The sequence below is a fragment of the Citrus clementina genome, unplaced genomic scaffold (genome assembly GCF_000493195.1).
Source record: "Citrus clementina cultivar Clemenules unplaced genomic scaffold, Citrus_clementina_v1.0 scaffold_9, whole genome shotgun sequence".
Classification (NCBI taxonomy): domain Eukaryota; kingdom Viridiplantae; phylum Streptophyta; class Magnoliopsida; order Sapindales; family Rutaceae; genus Citrus; species Citrus x clementina.
Genome location: NW_006261964.1, coordinates 4,555,214 through 4,574,150, shown reverse-complemented (window position 1 = coordinate 4,574,150; position 18,937 = coordinate 4,555,214). Strand labels below are relative to the sequence as shown.

Genomic DNA, 18,937 nt, shown 5'->3' with positions numbered 1-18,937 from the left:
CCAGTCATGACTATAAAATTATTACTAGTTAGATAAAAATAAAAATACGCTTGGTTTAAAAGCCAGAAATACAGGTGTTTGCAGCATTGCAGAGCCAAAGAGACCCTTCAAAATTTAGAAAATTTTAAGAGGCCGCTTGGCGGGGCAACGCAGCTGTCCTTAATGAAGTGAACTTAGAGATGGTATTTGGAAAAATGAGGGGTTTAGTAGCGCCACTCTAACCTAGGCCCGTAACAACAAAATCCACTAACTGTTGACCCGGCCCGACCCGATTTAAAAAAGACCTTATGATATGCCGCTGTTGACCCACACTCTCAAATCCGACTTTCTAGCTTTTAACTCCCAACGCAATGTCCTTCACCGCCGCAAGCGACACCGGCTTCCTCTCGCGCGTCAAGAGAACCACCCAATCCATAAACGCCACGCGTCGCCCTTGGTCCGACTTCCTAGACCTGTCCGCATTCAATCTCCCCCTCTCACTCTCCGACGCCACCACTCGCATAACCCAAAACCTCACTCACTTTCGCTCTAATTACGCCGTAATCACATTACTAGCCCTCTTCTTGAGCCTAATCTACCACCCCGTCTCGATAATCGTCTTCCTGCTGACCCTCGTGGCGTGGTTCTTCTTGTACTTCGCGCGCGACGACCCGTTGACGGTCCTCGGGTTTCAGGTGGACGACCGGGTCGTGATCGGTGCGCTGTTTGCCGTGACGGTGACTGGCTTAGTCTTGACGCACGTGTGGGTTAACGTGTTGGTGTCCGTTGTTGTTGGGGCTGTATTGGTAATTTTGCATGCTTGGTTCAGGAGTACGGATGACCTTGTGATGGACGATCAAGAATCGCCTTTTGGGGTTTTGCTTGACGATCTTGGTGGTGATAGCGCGCGCGGATCTTATACGGGTATTTGATTTTTGTTAATGTTTTCAAGGGAACTCTTTTTGTTCAAAGAAATTTAAATTGAAACTGTCGAAATGTTGAATGGTAGATTGCTTGGATTTGTGTACACTGGTTGGCTGAAACTAAACGTACAAATTGAAACTTTAGCTGATTGCTTTGTATTATTATTATTTGGGGCTAAAATTATGAGCTGGTGTTTGTTTTGAAGAATGGAATGGAAAGCGAATGGAATTGAAACAGAATTACGTATTTTCTGGAGTGGTTGCAAAATGCTTTGATGAACATAACAGACTATTATCAATTCGAGTTCGACTACATGAACATGTTTCCCTGAGTGATCATTTTTCGATATTGCGTTGTAATTATTGGTACTTGGTGGTCTCTCATCCTCTCTCTCTGCTAGTTGGGTCTTGCCAATTCTGCAATGGACAGGATGATCAAATCTGCAGCCAAAATAGAATTTCTAAACTATCCGGAATTAACATTTGGTGTGTTTTTACATTGTTTCATTTGTGTAATTGCATTTGCATATGAATACTCTTCCTGGACAATGCCTTGTACACTCTTACTTCCTATATTTAGTCACTGCATATCCAAGCTCTCACCTTTTTCACCACATAAATCATCATTATTATGAGAATTAAACATCTCCTCAGCTGCTGGTTTTTCACATATGTACAAAGATATACATTGGATCACAACATTCTGAGCTTCACCACACCATGTATGATGATGAAATTCAGCACAGTATCTTTCCGTCATTGTGACAATGATAATGCCAGAAGACCCAAGAATGACAGGATTCCAGCGAGGGGTTAACAGGATTTCGGCGAGGGGTTATGTGGCATATTTGTTTCCTATTAGTTTCAGCATGCATTCATAACTTTTCTAGCAGACTCGGACCTCATTGATGCTCTTCTCTACTACATACAAGTTGAATATGAAAAGAAAATAAGAGATGAAATAACAGGAATCATATAACATGTCATGCACAACATTTATATGCCTGTGCAGGTGTGACAAGTTGGGGGAAATTAGAACTTTTTTTTAAATAATTGAAATGCTTGACAAGAAAAACTTTGCTTCCTCAGGCCTCCAGACTTGACGTCATTGATGTAAGAGATGTTCGTACACTGTTTTCCAAACATGTTTAGGGGGGCTGAGCTTTCCGACCATACGAGAGAACCATCACAAAATCCTTTGCTGAGCTGCCTACCACTGTTTGTATTCTTTCTGATGCTGAGGATGTCTGCACCCACCAGTTTATTAAGTTATGCAGTTCCAATGTAGATAGCACTGGCTGTCCCCGCAAGGAGATTTCCACCTTTGTAAATTACAAGCAGCGAAAGCTTGTGTTGTTAGAATCTTTATTATGGTATATAGACCCTTTTATTTGGCATTCAATTATTGAGAAGACAGAGAGATGACATTACCTCAGCCTCACTAATAAGATTCAGTTTTTTCACGATATACCTTTTGATGAATGAAACCGGCAAACGACCATCCCTACAAGAGGCAAGAGAGCTTGTATGTGAAAGCTAAAACAAGAATTAAGAGAGCGTGTGAATGAAAGTTAAAGCTTGTACTTGGGAATTGTGAAATCATAATATATCTATCGTGTATGTGGATACCATCTAACAGTTGACGAGTTCTCTAAACCTTAAGAACAAATGCACGGTCAACAATGTCTCATGCTGAGGAAAAAATATCGAGGTGCTTTGTTTCTTATAGTTACAAGCAGTAATTGATTAACTTGTTCCGTGTTCAAGAAGAAACCCACAAACGAACGAAAATGATGATCATACGTAAATAGTTCATTCAAATCTCTATCAATCATTCTCACGTTCCTGCGGTCTGCAGATTTAGAGGTAATGAGTAATGACATTGGGGAAGGCCAAAACAGTGGATACACATCCTATTCACACACCAAGACAGCATTCTTTTAGTACTAAAAGTAACTTTAAGAGATTGAAATTATAGCTACTTAGCTAGAGGGGCTGTAAAACGCGTTTTCTATCGTAAGTTTCTATGTAAACCAGAAAGAAAACATAAGAAAAGTGACAATATGAGCACTTTTCAGGTGATTGGGATATTGGAACTCACTTAACCCTTAAGTAGCATGAAGAAATCTGTGGCAGGGGTTCATCTCCTTCCCTGCAACAATTGAATAAATAATCATAAACTCAACATATATGAGATTCTAAAGAAAATTTTACATCAATCAAAGACCAATCTTCTTTTGCAATGCAAGGAAATAACTCTCACTGTTCATCAGAAGCAACTAAAGAGAACCAAATTGGACCAAATCTTCCATCAAATCTCTGATTTGTGTCGACCACAGCCTGTGCTGAAACATTCAACCCCGCAGAGACAGCTGCTTTTTTCGGTCGACCTAGAGATTTTCTAGGTCTTGCTGAACCAGATGATCCAGGAATTGTACCATTTTCATTACCATGGGCTTTTGATGTGTTACCACAATCCTTTAATTTGGTTCTAAGGGTTAGATCATTGTCATGGGCATCAAGCAATATTGGTTTGCCAACAGTCCCTCGCGAATTAGACTTATTGGCCTTTGTTTTACTAGCAGCTTCCACCAGGACATTCAACGGTTTCCACAAATCAGATTTCCCATCAAAAGGCCTGGCAATGTCCTCTGTACCTTTATCGGGTGTGTGTTGGATAGATGATTCAGTAGCAGAAAGTATCTGCATCATTTTATCAGGAAAAAATAAAGAACTTCAAGCATAAGATCCAATAGGTCAGATATACTATCACCTTTATTGCTATACAAGGATGTTTAACAACATAACAAGCATGAATAACCACTGCATTGCCTCCTTTACCTGCCTTTTAGTTTGTGTATTTCTGCAGAGAGGCTCAGAACTTAGCTCCGGGGGATCTTCCACATCCTTAATGGGCTCCTCAATGGGAGAAGTATATTCTTCCTGAACAAGAGTCTTCTTTGGAACCGGCTTTGATCTTCTTCCACTGGAGCTAGACTTGACTGGTGATTTAGGTGTGCTAATTGCCAATGAAGATAAAGATATCTCTTTTCTTCTTGCTGGCAATGGGACCGAGGACACAGAGTCAGGTGCATCCAAGTTGCGTCTTTTCGAAGGGAAGATTTTTATCCTTAGATCCTGCAAATTGTGGTCTGCCCTGTAGAATATAAGAAAAATCAACGAAGTTTTAGTAGACAGATTCCTGATCTTAATACATTCATCATATCAACATCTGAATTTTTTTTCCATTAATAAAATTGACTTCTAACTACAAGATGCTTGGCATTTATGGTGTCAAAAAATCATGTGTCTAAAACACAACACACAACTTGAACAAGAATAGACGAGTAGCCTTGCCACACCAGGGGCAGGCCATCTTTGTTATAGGATTTTCAATGACAGCTGGCATCTTTAATATTTTTTAGCCACTTTGCTTTTTGTTAAAATGAGTATTACACTGCACTACATATGAGGTATCCCCAAGGACTGAAAAGATTTCAATTATGCAGAACAACTCGAATGAAAACAATCACAATGCTTTACATGTCATGAAGCTCTTCAAAATGATGTGAGGTTCATCAGCTAGATAAATAACTTGAATAAATCAATGTCAACAAGGATTTTAGAAACAAAATGAGATATTAAACTATTTATTTGGTAAAGAGGCGACCCTTCTCTTTCTCTCTCTTCTTCCCCGCAGCCCAAAACACCCCCCACAAAACAAAAATCTTTAACGACAATTTACTTCCAACTAAAATAATAATCTATCTATTGTACAATAGCCAAAACAAAAAGCTCTGCGTAAGTAACTGTCTCTGTGGCAAGATAGGCATGGTCAATTCTATCTGTATTTCGTGGCCTCACTGAAACTACTAGACTGTCACTCCAGGAAATATAATTTTCCCAATTTCCTCACATACCAATACAACTCTGCCAAGATAATTAAAATGCAGTAAACGTCAATACAATGAAGATCAACCTCAACCCTCACAATGATTTGCAACAAATTATAAGCCATAGTCCTGGCAAACTATGTTACAGTAGACTCAGCTCAAACATAACACTTAAGCAACAGTCAGTTTACATGAAATGCTAACAAACAGAACAGAAAATATGGAAGATTCAGAAATGAAAATCATCTGTATTCCCAATCCAAATAAGTTAAATCGCGAATAGTCTTTCTAAATAATTCACAATTTCCCCTTAAGTACATTTTAGTAATTTGCTAATGATTAGGCAAAAATCATTTTACATGAATTAGTTTATATAAGGTAAAGGCTGTTGCATGAACTTCAAAGTCATCATCTGATACCTGAGTTTCTCCAGAGGAGCACAACCGAGATCAGTGTTGCACACCGGACAGCTATCAATTTCCTCTTCTGTTATCTTCTCGTATATGCACTTCCTGCAAACTGTTGTACAATTCAAAGGCATGTATCAATCAACTTGTTCAGCATAATTACACTTTTATAAGATGCAAAACCGATCCAACAAGCGATGCCAACAAAAATTTTAAAATTTTACCATTCATAGTCATTCCTATGACTATTCTTCGGAATCAGCTTTCACATATAGAACCATTAAATATAAATAAAATCATGACAACTTTTCCAAAAATAGAATGACAAACATGGACTCCTTGCCAGTAATGCTGCAAAAAAGATTACTAATCGTGAACAATGTAACAGCAACAGTCAACACATCACTATCTATAAAGTCCAATCATTACTCATAGACAGAGAAAATCTGAAACAGTCTAATCAACTGAGGCCATGAAAACGAAAATCATGAGACACCCAGATCACAATCAACATACAAAAACACCATAATCAATTCCTAATAACAAACAAGACTCAACATAACATATAGAACCACAGAACCCAACTTCAAGAATAAACAAAATGGCATTAAATTACATCGAAACATCAATAATACAAGAAAATGTGCAGAGTGAACTCACATGAGTGAAGACATTCAGATATAGTGGTGGCATCTCTGAAAAGCTTGCTGCAGAGAGGACAAGTCATGCATGCTACTAGCTTTTCTCTATTTACTTTAAGCGTTTGTTCCGTCGTCGCCATCGTCATCTTCTTATAAATATATAATATTTGTTAGAAAAAGCACTCAACAGAGCCCCCACATACAAGCACACAAAAGCTCTCACTTGTGGTTTATATTTATATTATGAATAAGGAATATAAATATATTCACGTACTCAGCATGGTGCATGTCATCAAAACGCAACCAATCATGAGATTTTTTTCCCTCGTTTTGCGCACACAAAATGAACTATTCGTAATTTATATTTTCTGGGGTCTGTTTGGCGGGCGAGAAAAAGGCAATAACAGGGCAAAGAAAGTACACTGATTCGGAGAACTCGACGTGGGTTTTTGTTCAATTGAGACAACGGCAATGGTTTTGATGATCTGTTCGAGGCTCTCAATAACTATATATATAGTGGCTTACAAGAACAAAAAATCACACCATGTAGAGTGATAAAACTAAAATTTTTTTTTAAAAAAAATGTTTTTTTTATTAATATTTTATGGGGTTTACGAAAGAGAAGACAAGTCAGTTCAAGTTCGAAAGAGAGAGACCGAAGACTACTAAGAATGAATAGTGTAGCAACAGTTGATAAAATGCGCCGATGTGTACTTGTGACTAAACTGCGCACTTGAGCCCACAAATATACTTTCGCTTTTCATGCCAAGTGGGAGTTACGGCGCATCGAGCAACGGACGACGCAGCTCAAGTTAGAGGTAATCACGTGGAAAGCACGTGATTATTTTTTTAAAAATAAATAAATAAAACAAGGTCAAATCTGTTGGCTCTTATCAAAATCATTAACGCGATCAATTTTTTTCTTTCTTTTCAATCATGGGATGGATCTGGTTTGAGCCGACAATGAAAATGTGTGGGGCCCACACAGTATTGGATGGAAATGGAAAATGGCAAAAAAAAAATGTTTGTTTGGTAATGTGCATGAAGAACAAAAAGAGAAAGAAATGGCTATTCACAGATGGGACATGCAAATTCACTACCCAGAGGGTTTGAAACCTGCAATAATTTTGATGATGAAGCTTTGCGAATCAAATCAAATATATGATAGATTTGGTATGAAGAGACCCAATAATATACCGTCGAAGAAATCAAGAATCCCTAGAATTATGCACATCAATTTCATGATCTGATCAAATCAAGTTTCATGGAAATATAACAAAGAGATAATAGAGAGAAAGAGAGATTACCTTAATCTGTGTTTTAATTCTTAATCGAAGCGCTTTTATCTCCTTCAGTTAGATATGCATGGCTCTATGCCTCTTATCACTCAAATCCTTCCTTTTTATTCTTTCTAATGATTAACAAGTGTCAGGATTTGCGATTTCACGATATCCAGATGCATACTGTGTGAAATTTGTAACGTGCATGATGCTTACGGGGGGAGAGTAGTTAGTAATTTTAAATTTTTCGGAATGACTGAAACAGTTTTCTCTATTAGAATTGACGCAAATATATTATTTTTTTTTTGTTTTTGTTTTTTGCATATATACGTATTTTTTTCCTCTTTAAACAAAATACAACAAACTAGCAAATTTATTGACGTATCCATAAATGGGAAATTATTTATTTTCAGATAGATACTTTCTTCACATCTTTATTTTGAAGTTTCTAACTTAAAATTACACTCCCTATCTTGAAATTCTTAAAATTTTCCATAGGGTTAAACTGAGAATATAAATTTCACTCTTATATTAAATAAAGGTATCCTACTTTGTTAAAATGAAAATGAGAAACTTTTCGAAACTAATATAAAATAATATAGATTTTACTCTTATTAATTTATGAGCGCAAAGACTCAATTTATACAAATATTTGAAATATGGAAAAGGAAATGATTCAATTAACATAATTTGGGAATAATAATTGATTAGCAAAAATTGAGTCAATCAATCTTTACGTTGATTGTCAATCAATCTTTTGTTTTTATTACATCAATATTGCTTGATTCTTATCATCCTCCCTCAAGGTGGCAGAGGAAAATTTTTTAACTTCCAATTTACCTTTGAAAAATCTAAATCCTTGATTTTGATTTAGGGTATCATCCAAGTGTCATGCAACAATCTAGGAAGCATTCCTTTTAAGCTTGTCTAGGAAATCTTCCAATTATTTCCATGTATACTTTTATGTTTTTTGGGCCATGAAAAATCATAAGTAAATTTCTTTGATCAAGGATTCTTTCAATATAAAAGCTATTTATTTGATATTTTTTATAGAAATCTTCACTCAAGAATTTTATCTTCACTCCTTTCATCTTGTCATGGAATTCTTAGTTTAGAAAGTCATTTCATTGACCTTGTCATGGAAAATATCAATTTTTGAGGATTCCTTTTCATTCCCTTTGTGATAGCGGAAGTATTGTTGAAGGTGTCGTCAAAACAACTCTTTTTTCCTTTTTGGGTGAAAACATTGAAAATCAATTATAAAGTAGCTCACATCTCTCCTCTTTAGACGACCATCCTTCGAAAGCCCATCATCAACATGGCATTAAGGCTAAACTCATGAATTTGAGGACTCTCAAACCTGCTGAGATATCATGAGAAACTTTTTAAAGTTAATATAAAAAATATAAATTTCACTCTTATTAATTTATGAGCACAAAGACTCAATTTATACAAATAATGGAAAATATATAAAAAGAAATGATACAATTAACATACTTTAGAAATAATGATTGATTAGCAAAGATTGAGTCAATCAATCTTTATGTTGATTGACAATGAATCTTTCTTAATAACAATCAATCATTTAATTGATTATTTTTATTCTATCCAATAGTGTTTGATTCTAATCAAATGATACCAGTAAAATAAAAAAAAACACAAATTTCAATACACTAATAGACAAAAAAATACAATTTCTAATGTATTAAAATTTGTGGTTTTTTTTTCTTTTATACTTTTGTGACATCTTTGTGAAGGATTTAAGGACTTACACCCCCCACCCTCCCTCCCTCTCTCTCTCTCTCTCTCTCTATCTATCTATATATATCTATATATATTTATAAACATTTTCATTTTTTTAGAAAAATCTTCTATTAGGAGACATGTAGGAATTCTTTCATTCCTGTAAAATATCCCTTTACACATATGTTTGGAGAGAAAAAGGAAAATGTAGCAGAACGCTACGTGTCGATGAGCGGAGTAACTCCTGTATAATTCGAGGTATTCTGCATAATTTGATAGTAACTGAAGATACCCTGCACAATTTGAAGTACTCCGCATAACTCCAGTATAACTTGGGATACCCCTCATAACTCGAGAGTAACTCAAGGTACTCTGCTTAATTCGAGGTACCCCGCATAACTCGTGAGTAACTAGGGGTACTCCACATAGCTAGAGGTACCTCGTATAACTTGAGGTACCCAACAGATTAGATTCAAAAGAATCCTCTAAACAAGTTTGCCATGAGAAATATCTCCATCTCTTGAAGGTTAATATTTGATTTTTTCAGAATTAAATGTTAAAACGTTGTACTGAAAAGTGGTGACAGCCGCCTGCTACCTCTATCAAAAGTGAAGGACATTGTCCCAAGGACAATTGTTCTCAACCGCCTTACCTGACAGCCATTGCAGAGGTACCCTAGACCACTCTCCAGCGCGCGCCACGTTCCCAAAGGATAAGATACGTCGCGAACGCCTTTTTAATTCCCAAGCATGCACATAACAACCCAAAAATCATAAAAAGGTAAAAAGACGTGAAAGGCCTGAAAAGGGATAGCCAATAGCTATAAAAGATACGCCACGTGGTAGCTAAGGTACTCCATATATAAAGGTGTCCATATTTTATTCTCTTAAGTTATTCATTCACTCATAAACACTCACACTCTACAAAATAAGATTTCTTCAACCTTGAACCTCGACTTACAGAGGGTTGGCAAGCTCTATTTACCATAAAAAAACTTGAGTTGCTAACTTGAGCGTCGGACTGTGAACGCTAGGGTACCCCGGCTTCACCTCTAACCTCTATTTCACTATTTTGCAGGCGTGAAGCTCGTTTCGAAGGCCATTTTTCTTGGTTCAAACCTTTCACCATTGTTACCACTTCCACATCCCTTCTTACCTCCTCCGAATTCAAAAATATCTCACACAATAAACCAGTGAGGTACTTTGTTTCCCCTAAAAATACAAATTCATTATTCTAGATAGGTTTACCTTTTTCTACCCCCCAAACTCTGTCTAAAACAACATATATTCTTTTTATATTTAAATCATCAAATTAATCAAGGATTTTAATGGTCACAATTTAAATTAAAGAGAGAGAGAGAGACTTGGGTACTCAGGACCTTTCCATGAGGATACAGACTTGAGTTAATTCATTAAATAATCAAGATAGAAAAATAAAAAATATAACAGAGATGAATTTTAAGTTCAATTACGATGTTCCACTATAAGCAATCAAATATATTTATAATTAATACGGGAAAATAATCAAAACTCTCCTCTTGTTCACAAAATTAATTAGTTATTCTCTCGTACCTGAACATTAAAATATGAAGAATTCTAGCTCTAATTTTGAAGTAAAATTTTGAATAATAATGCCATGCATTAATACTATAATTAAACATGAATTGTATAAAATAAAACATAAATTGTGTAAATAAAATATAAGACTTGTAAAAAGAAAATTAAAACAAGTAAATCAACATTATAGTAGTAAATTGATGTATTATTTGTAAACAAAACAAAAAATATAGATACAACTATTAAGTGTAAAATAAAACATAAATAATATAAATAAAAAAAGAAAGCAAGTAAATTAACATATGAGTGGCAAGTTGGTATATCAATCATAAACAATACAAAAACTTATAAATATAACATAAAATTTGTAAATCAATAATTATTATAAAACAAAACATAAAATAAGTAAATGAAATATAAGATTTGTAAATGACAGATAAAATAAGTAAGTTATCATAGGAATGGTAAATTGGTGTATTAATGGTAAACAAAATGAAGACTAACAAATATAACATAAAATTTGTAAATTAACATTAAGTGTAAAATAAAACATAAATTATATAAATAAAACGTAAGACTTATAAATGGAAGGTAAAACAAGTAGGTTAATACAAAAGTTATTGAAAAAAAAATTAGAAACATAAATTAAAATATCATTATAATAATGATTATCGTTATATATTTACTGATTTTATTTCTAAATTAAGCAATGATAGTTTGGGGTTTATATAATACATGTGATGATTTATGTGAAATTTTATTAAAGATAAAATTTATTCTCAAAATTAAATTTTGAAAATCGTTTCATATTTTTCAAAGTTGCTTGTAAGATAAGCGATTTTGCATCATTCCAAACCTCTTGGACAACAACTCGAAATGACTTTTAAGTACAAGTAAGAAGGAAATATTGAAACAACATGAAGTATGTACAAAACTGAAAATTAAATCTAATTTTATTGATTTATCATATATATCTAGTAATATAAAAATATATATGTATGTGTTTATATATGGGGGCGGATCAGGAACCCTTGAAAATTACAAATATTATGATAGAAAATAAAAAATTATAAACATCCTATGATAAATATAGAATTTATGGTTAAACCAATTTAATAAAACTTATTCTAATTATTTTCAATATAATTATTTTATTTTCAATTGACAGGTTAATTTTTTCTTTACTTAATTAAGTTAAAAGAATAAACTAATTTTATTTAATTAAAATTTAATATGAATTTATAAATTTTAAACTAATTTTATAAGTATTTATTTATTTATTTATCATTTTAAAACACTAACTTACTACTCTTATATTAATTTAATTATTTTAGAACACCTCATTTTAATGGAGATTAATTAGGTTACGTTTGGTTATTAGGCCACGAACCTGAGACTACATAGACATGAAAGACCATGCACCCAAGTCTTCGTAAGATGGCTGGTGTGAAATTGTCACTATATTTATTTTAACAAATCGGGTTACGTATTTCGACAAAAAATTGAGACCTATAATCAATGAGAAAAATAATAATAATAATAATAAAAACAGTTTGAAAGTAACCTTATTTTATATATTTTTACCTCCCTATATTAGTAGACAAAATCACAAATCAGTAGGAAAATTGCCCGGCCTCACAAGAAATTCTTGTCTCATCCTTTACATGGATTCAACCCAACAGAAACCCACACACCAAAACTAACAAAACAGAAAAGTACAAAGTTAAAATTTTTTCTTTTCTGAATAAATAATTAAAGACCGAACCAGGTGAAATTATCCACAAAACATGATAATCGCGAGGAAAGTGCTAGAAATGATCTCTTATAGAATTTGATACACTGTTCAAATGAATGCTTTAATTTATTAAAAAAAAACGTATATAAAAAGTGATCTTGACGAAAGCAAGTCTGTATAACGCTCATTAGAGCAGCTAATTAATACTGCACTGCTATTCAAGAACAGTGGTCAATCAATACTGGTTGTTGCCGTTAATTTGACGTAAAAATTATATAACGGTTACAACCGCTAACGTGTAATGTGAACTTCAAATGAGAAAATTAAGAATAATTAAAGTCAAGAAAAAAAAATTCCATCTATAAAATATTTTTACAGTTATCAGTATTGGTACCTGAGATCAGTTAATCAGATTGCTGAAACTCCATATGAACTTGCTGTAGTGTTGTGACCCCAACATTTGAAATTACAATTTAAGAGATCGAGACACTTTGTCCCACTCCATTATCATCATGAAATGACAAGGCTGTAGATGGGGCTGTGATTTTGTAATCCCATTCACGGTCTTAGCAACCTAATTCATTCACATGCACGTTACTGGAGTCTCCTAAAGTGCAATCTCAAAGATCCTTTCAGGCGGAGAATGGTGGATCAACAAATCAAGATCCGACCAAACCCTTGAAGCGAGCATAGGACATAATAAACACGAATGTCACTGCACAAAATATTGCTGTGAAGATGACCACCTACCATTAGGGGAAAAAAATCATTCAGTTATCCAAAAGGAAACTTCACTCCAAAATCAGAAGCAAATATGATCAGCTTGAAAACTTTACGCACCCATTTAAACATGTATCCATGGTTTTCATTCCAAGTGTACGGGATATTCATGCCAAATATTCCAGCCACCAAAGAGTAGATGGATAATGAGACGGTTCCTGAACTTAGAAAGAGTTCTAACTGCAGCACAAAAGTGAGACAGGATAAGAATTCAAATGTGATATAAATGCTGTAGAAAGGAAAAAAGAAAACCAGACACAAATGTTAAAAAAAAAAAGAAGAAAAAAGAAACCAGCAGCAATAATGATATCATATGTAATATGGAGAAGATTAAAGCACCTGAATGAGCTGATTTCGATGATTATCCAGCTGCAAAAACGGATATTTAATGTTTAATCGGATTTCAAAAAGAAAAAAAAACAGCACAGGCTTAAAAATGGGGTCAATAAGTTGCAAGCTTTCAATTTCAAAGTTGGCTACCTGAATATTAATGTAATCCTCGGTGTCATCAATATACTCTCGCAGCTGCAAAATTCACATTAAGCAATCAGACAAAATAAGTTCGCACAACAAAGAATGTAAATTATGTCTTTCATCTAAAGAATGTAAATTCTGTCTTTCATCTATCATATATATGATCTCTGAACCAGATATTTATGGTTCATTAAGCCTAAGTGCGCCAGCGGCAGGCTTGGAGTTCAGGGAATATTTCCTAAGCTTTTCGGTTCATTAGTAAGTGAGGGGAATTCCAAAAGGGACTAATTTTGTCTGTCAATAGTTCACATTATGAAGAATTTGAAAAACAAATGACAAATAAGAATAAAGGAATCAATTCCTGAGTTCATCAGACATCCGGTGCTTGCAAAAAGGGTTTGACCTGTTCTGATGTTTGGCAATGGGTATATGAATAACGAAAATAACGAAAACAACCAAAACCAATTTAGATTTTATCCTCTAGCTGTCTGAAATGCATCAAAGATTCTTATGAGTTGATGGAATCTGACAAATTAAATATTAGGGTTTTAACATAAAACTGTTTACATATTACCCATCGCATAAAATTTTCTTTTAATCTGTGTAATCATTACAAAGATATAAGTAGCAAAGATGAGATGTGATCATTAGATTACATGCCCCCCTACAAATAACATTCGGAATATAATGCACACAATGTAAATTATTAGGTTTTGTAATACATAGAAATGAATCTTTTTACCACATTATGAGACAAGAACATTAGAAAACCATACTGATAGGGAATCTGACTCGACTAGTTGAATATCCTAGAAGTCTAAGCATATTGACTTATACAAAGACCCTTCTACCTAAGAGAAAACTTTAAAATGGTCCTTAAACTTTTAGCCAAAACCTCGTACATTGAATATGAAATCAAAATTTTAAACGCACAGGTGCTAAATGATCTACTTTACTTCATGTACCTGACATATATGGGACAACTGAAATGAAATTAAACACCCACATAATAACTCAAAATTTGGTTACAAGACTTGCACTAGATAATTCACTTCCAACTGAGCTTCAAAATAATTTGAAATCCACTCAAAATAAATCGTCACTTCTTGCAAATTATTAGTAGCATGCATTATTCATCACACTTCATATGTTATTGTACACAATATTTGTGCCCCATGTTAGCAAGCTAAATGCAGCATATAGACAAATATACATCTAAAATAACACAAGACAGACTAAGAGCCAAAATGATATACTGAAGAAAAACAAAGAAAGAAAGTACGTACTGTTGACAATTTATTCAATGTGCTATCAATTTGCATAAAGTAAGCCTGCAATATAGATTGTTTACCAATTTAGAATTTCTGACTTGATAGCATTTTTTGGGATCTGATAACATGACAAATGTGAATGAAATTAATGTTATAACCTCTAGTAACATTTCAAGCTCCTCAACATCATTCTCATCTCCTCGAATTGTTGCCAAACTGGCTCTACTTGCTCTGGATATCTTTGAGCCTATGGTAGGGGAAGCAGGAAACCAATTAGCAGCACCTGAACCGCTAACAGGTGATGCGCCGGCCATCTTTCTTGACAGGTACAGGTCAGCCATATCATCATCATCATCAAGCAACTGTTCAAGTTCATCCCTCACCTACAATAAGCGATGGCCAGAAGATTACTTAGCCTATTAGCAAAGTTTTCGTGGATTAAGATAACATGAGCTTAATAATGGGAATGATTCTACTCTAGGTGTAAAAGAAGATGTGCTGATTATATATGAATGCTTTCCACTGCATGAGATAAAGTAATCTTAGCAATGGACTTTCCAAAAAGTGGGATCACTGGATCAATGCAGCCACAACAAAGAGAATAAAATATGTTGCATAGCCTGACATATTCAGTATATGATTTCTGTGTTAATAGGATGAAATTCATAAATTTCCAATAAAGAAACATATCTCTGTAGATAGCATGATTTCTAAATAGTCATGAATAGATAAAAAGGATTTAATATTACACTTCCAGACGTTTTGGACATCACAAGGCACAATACATATACCTTTTGAACACGAGCAGTCAACCTAGTCATTGCACTCTTCAATTTACGAACCCTGTCCAAATTACGGCTACTAATCTGCAATGTTGGAGTAAGCCACACACAGTTATGAAAAAGTAGAAAACAAGAAGCCAGAAAGCAAACAAGGATGGACAGCTTCACTCAACTGCGAAACACACACACACACATCAACGTAAACAATTTTTTTTCCACCACAGAAATTACCATTTAGACAGGTTGAGCACAGTAACAGAGTAAACCCAAAAGTGGAAGCAAAATATTCAGGGCAATTACAAAAATGACAAGTAAAATGAATGTAAAATTTATGGAAAAAGAAAAAGAAAGATATGAAACTCTGGCATAACCAAAACTGCAACAAGCCTTGAATAATTTCCCTATCACAATCCTAGCAAACAGGCAGCTGTCTGAAAGAGGACCATTCTCTAGATTTAAATACACGAGAGTTAAGAGGACTTAGTCAGACAACTCCAAGAAAAAATTACCATGGTATTATGAGTATCCAACACAGACACTCTTCATATAACACAGTAAAGAAACATATTCAACTAGCATCCACCACAAACACACTCTTCATATAATCAGTTTAGGGTTTCATAAACCATCACCGTATGATCAAAATATGACTCCTTGAACCAGAAAATAAACATAAAAGAAAGAAATCATCAGGGGTAATCTCTCTAAATAGAATCTCCAAGGAGCTCTACCAAAAACAATATTCTTAATTTTACACCATTGAAACAAACAACTTTTGTACCCGAACACACACAAAGAGATTGAGCGATATTCTCAAATGTCAAACGTGCAGCTGGTTAAGCATGAAACTTTTCCATAAGCAAGCTGTGGAATAATGAATATAACACATTTCTATACAATTTCTAGAGACACTTTGAAATTTCAATACTTCAATAAGGCTCTATCTAAGAATCGAAATTAAATTAAAAAGGCATTAGTCTTCTAAATGTTTCTTGCAAAAACTCGTATTTCAACAGACAGATTTCTATGACATGTCATGATTCAACAGAAAACAACAAAGCAAATAGATGATATGCGAACAAGCAGCAACATGCACAAAATCTTTACCCCAAGATAAACCTGTAAGTCTACACTGACAGCAGAAACTTATCATCGTAGTAAGAAAAAGGTAAAGAGTGCACACCTTGGAAGTAAGCTCGTCCAGGGCAGGATAAGCAGCAGTCTCTAGTTCTGTAGTTCGCGCAGCAAGAAAACTACAAATGGCCTCCAAAGCTACCTCGAGGGCTCGGAATTCAAATGGAGACTCTGCATAGCATATTAAACGATTAGAAATTCCAAATGATGCTAACATCTGTGGAAAAGAAGGGGCTTACTAATATGCCAAGTACAACCAAATAATGTTCTTGTTGTTTTTATGCACTAAAACAATTTGTAATAATTAAGAATGTGTCATACCATCTTCTTCACCCGCATCAACATCATTCCCTCCTGTATACTCTTTCCCATCTCCCAGACTATCGCGAATGGCATTTACAGGAGTCAATCGCCTTTGAAGTTCCGCAACAACAGGGATTACATGTTCATCCAAAGGATCTCGAAGCAACACCTATTATATAACAAAATCAATCATCACAGTCTGCCCAAAGTGGCCCATGCTCACACTTGCATGTTCTTTTCCACACCAGAACTTTATATTAAAAGCAAACACTAAACATGTTAGAAAAGATTAAATAATAATTTTGATTAAGTAATAATGTTAACAAAAATAGTTATGAATTAGAATTCCCTGAAAGCAATACAAAGGTAAAAAACATATCTGCTTAGAATTTGTACTTGAAAAAAAGAATTGAGGAATTATTTAATACTAAAAGAAGCACTCTTATGCAGTAATAAAGATTGATGAATCCCAAATTTGCCAAAAGAAAAAAATACAATAATAATAATTACCTCTTCAGAAGTAATAATTGCCTTGATGTGCTGCAAATGCATAAAACAATCATCATTATTCGATTGAAAACTTATAATAAACTAACAGGGTTGGGGGGGGAGGGGGGGATAAAAAGCAAAACGAAATTGAAAAAAATAAATAACCTCCAAGTTCAAAACAATAGCTTGTTCACGTCCAAGAATAGTGGAGGGATAGGAAAGCAAGGGATCGAGAATGCGGAGATCACGCGCGTGGATTTGGACACGGTGCATGATAGCGTGCTTGTCTACATCCAAAACGGTGCTGTTTCCGGCGGCGTCGAGCAGTATCCAGCTCCGAGATGACCGCGTTTTCTTCTTCGTTGCTGCCGCCGCCGCCTGGGGTTCCGCCGCCGGCACCACGTACCCGTCTCGCGCCATCTCTCTTCTTAACCATCACCTTTCAGAATCACATCCCCAGCCCCAGCGTTAAAGACGACACCGAGAATCCTCCTCCGTTTAATAATCCTTCCTTTTTTTTCTTTTAAAAAATATTACTTATAATGTAATTTTGTTTAAAATCACTCGTGAGATTGATATAGAGTGCGGACGCGACCTCGAATTTCTTTTACGGTTGCTTACGTGTTGGAATATGATTGGTTGTAAAATAAGCGAAACTCGAAATAGATTTGGGAGGGTCTTCCTCTTACGTGGGACATATTTTTTGTACCGTGTTGGCCCTATTGTTGACCGACACGTGTTACCTGTTCTGCGACGACAGCGACGTGACACAAAGTCGATTTTGTCAAGTACAAACGTTATGGCCATGCACGCCAGAAGGGCAAAATTGAATTTGAATAATCGGTTGAAGATTTTTAGAGGCGAACCTGGGGATGGGTGGGTTTTATTTCAAGGCGTCTGCGTTACGTAATTATGGGAACGGTGTTCCTCAAAGTCAAATTTGATATGATTAAAAACTTTTTTATCATTGGATTTATGAAATCGTATAAATAAGACGGACGAAGGAGATTATGTTCACAACCTAAATTAATTTTTAGGTGGGTTTATATTAAAAATAAAATCCATATTAATTTTTAGGACGTTAAAATATGCAATTAGATTCATTATACTCTAAACCCACAAACATGATTTTTAGTTAAGTTTTAATACACCTTTATATTAAAACATTATAATTCAACATTAGATGCGCGGCACCAAGCCAACATATAAATGATCCGATTTGTAATGTTGGTAATTTTATAGAGTGCAATTATACACTTAAACTTTTATAACGCTTAGTAAATGAAAGTAATACTTAAATTTTTTAAATGCTTAGGGCCAGTTTGGTAATGCTACAACTTTTAAAATAATTATTGTTAGCTGTACTGTAGAAATAATCAACTGTGAAAAGAATCAGTTAAGTGTTTGGTAAATTTTATTTTCAAAAGTACTGTAAATTTTGAAAGCAATTATGGATGTTTGGTAAATCTTATTGTTAAACTGGTGTAAGAAAATAAATGGCTAAAATGTACGTAATGTTAGATGAAAAGGGTGATGAATATTATAAT

At 34.5% G+C, this 18,937-nt stretch overlaps 3 protein-coding genes across 5 annotated transcripts; 1 reads left to right on the top strand and 2 right to left on the bottom strand.

Annotated features, from left to right (window-relative positions):
* Window positions 1–212: 212 nt before the first annotated feature.
* Window positions 213–2,337, top strand: LOC18032460 (PRA1 family protein D). Of its 2 annotated transcripts, none has more exons than XR_002907074.1 (2): window positions 213–1,388; window positions 1,992–2,337. XR_002907074.1 is itself a non-coding variant. In XM_024190387.1 (2 exons), exons 1-2 carry the CDS (start codon window positions 351–353, stop codon window positions 2,003–2,005), a joined length of 567 nt encoding a protein of 188 aa, XP_024046155.1. In that variant the 5' UTR covers window positions 213–350; the 3' UTR covers window positions 2,006–2,283. The 2 variants fall into 2 exon arrangements, 1 of the variants encoding a protein (XP_024046155.1); XM_024190387.1 differs by having other exon boundaries at window positions 213–903; window positions 1,992–2,283.
* Window positions 2,037–7,314, bottom strand: LOC18032356 (E3 ubiquitin protein ligase DRIP2). Its single transcript, XM_006420036.2, has 8 exons — window positions 7,151–7,314; window positions 5,863–5,989; window positions 5,215–5,314; window positions 3,744–4,059; window positions 3,166–3,605; window positions 3,004–3,054; window positions 2,334–2,406; window positions 2,037–2,224 (listed from the first exon to the last, which is right to left on the bottom strand). The coding sequence occupies exons 2-8, from the start codon at window positions 5,987–5,989 to the stop codon at window positions 2,051–2,053; spliced, it is 1,281 nt and encodes a 426-aa protein (XP_006420099.1). The 5' UTR covers window positions 7,151–7,314; the 3' UTR covers window positions 2,037–2,050.
* Window positions 7,315–12,329: 5,015 nt separating this feature from the next.
* Window positions 12,330–17,916, bottom strand: LOC18032707 (magnesium transporter MRS2-I). Of its 2 annotated transcripts, XM_006420035.2 has the most exons (11): window positions 17,556–17,916; window positions 17,412–17,441; window positions 16,920–17,070; window positions 16,648–16,769; window positions 15,474–15,548; window positions 14,841–15,065; window positions 14,698–14,742; window positions 13,418–13,462; window positions 13,277–13,306; window positions 12,998–13,117; window positions 12,330–12,903 (listed from the first exon to the last, which is right to left on the bottom strand). In XM_006420035.2, exons 1-11 carry the CDS (start codon window positions 17,808–17,810, stop codon window positions 12,817–12,819), a joined length of 1,185 nt encoding a protein of 394 aa, XP_006420098.1. In that variant the 5' UTR covers window positions 17,811–17,916; the 3' UTR covers window positions 12,330–12,816. The 2 variants fall into 2 exon arrangements, with proteins under 2 accessions (XP_006420098.1, XP_024040528.1); XM_024184760.1 differs by lacking the exon at window positions 14,698–14,742.
* Between the last annotated feature and the right edge of the window lie 1,021 nt (window positions 17,917–18,937).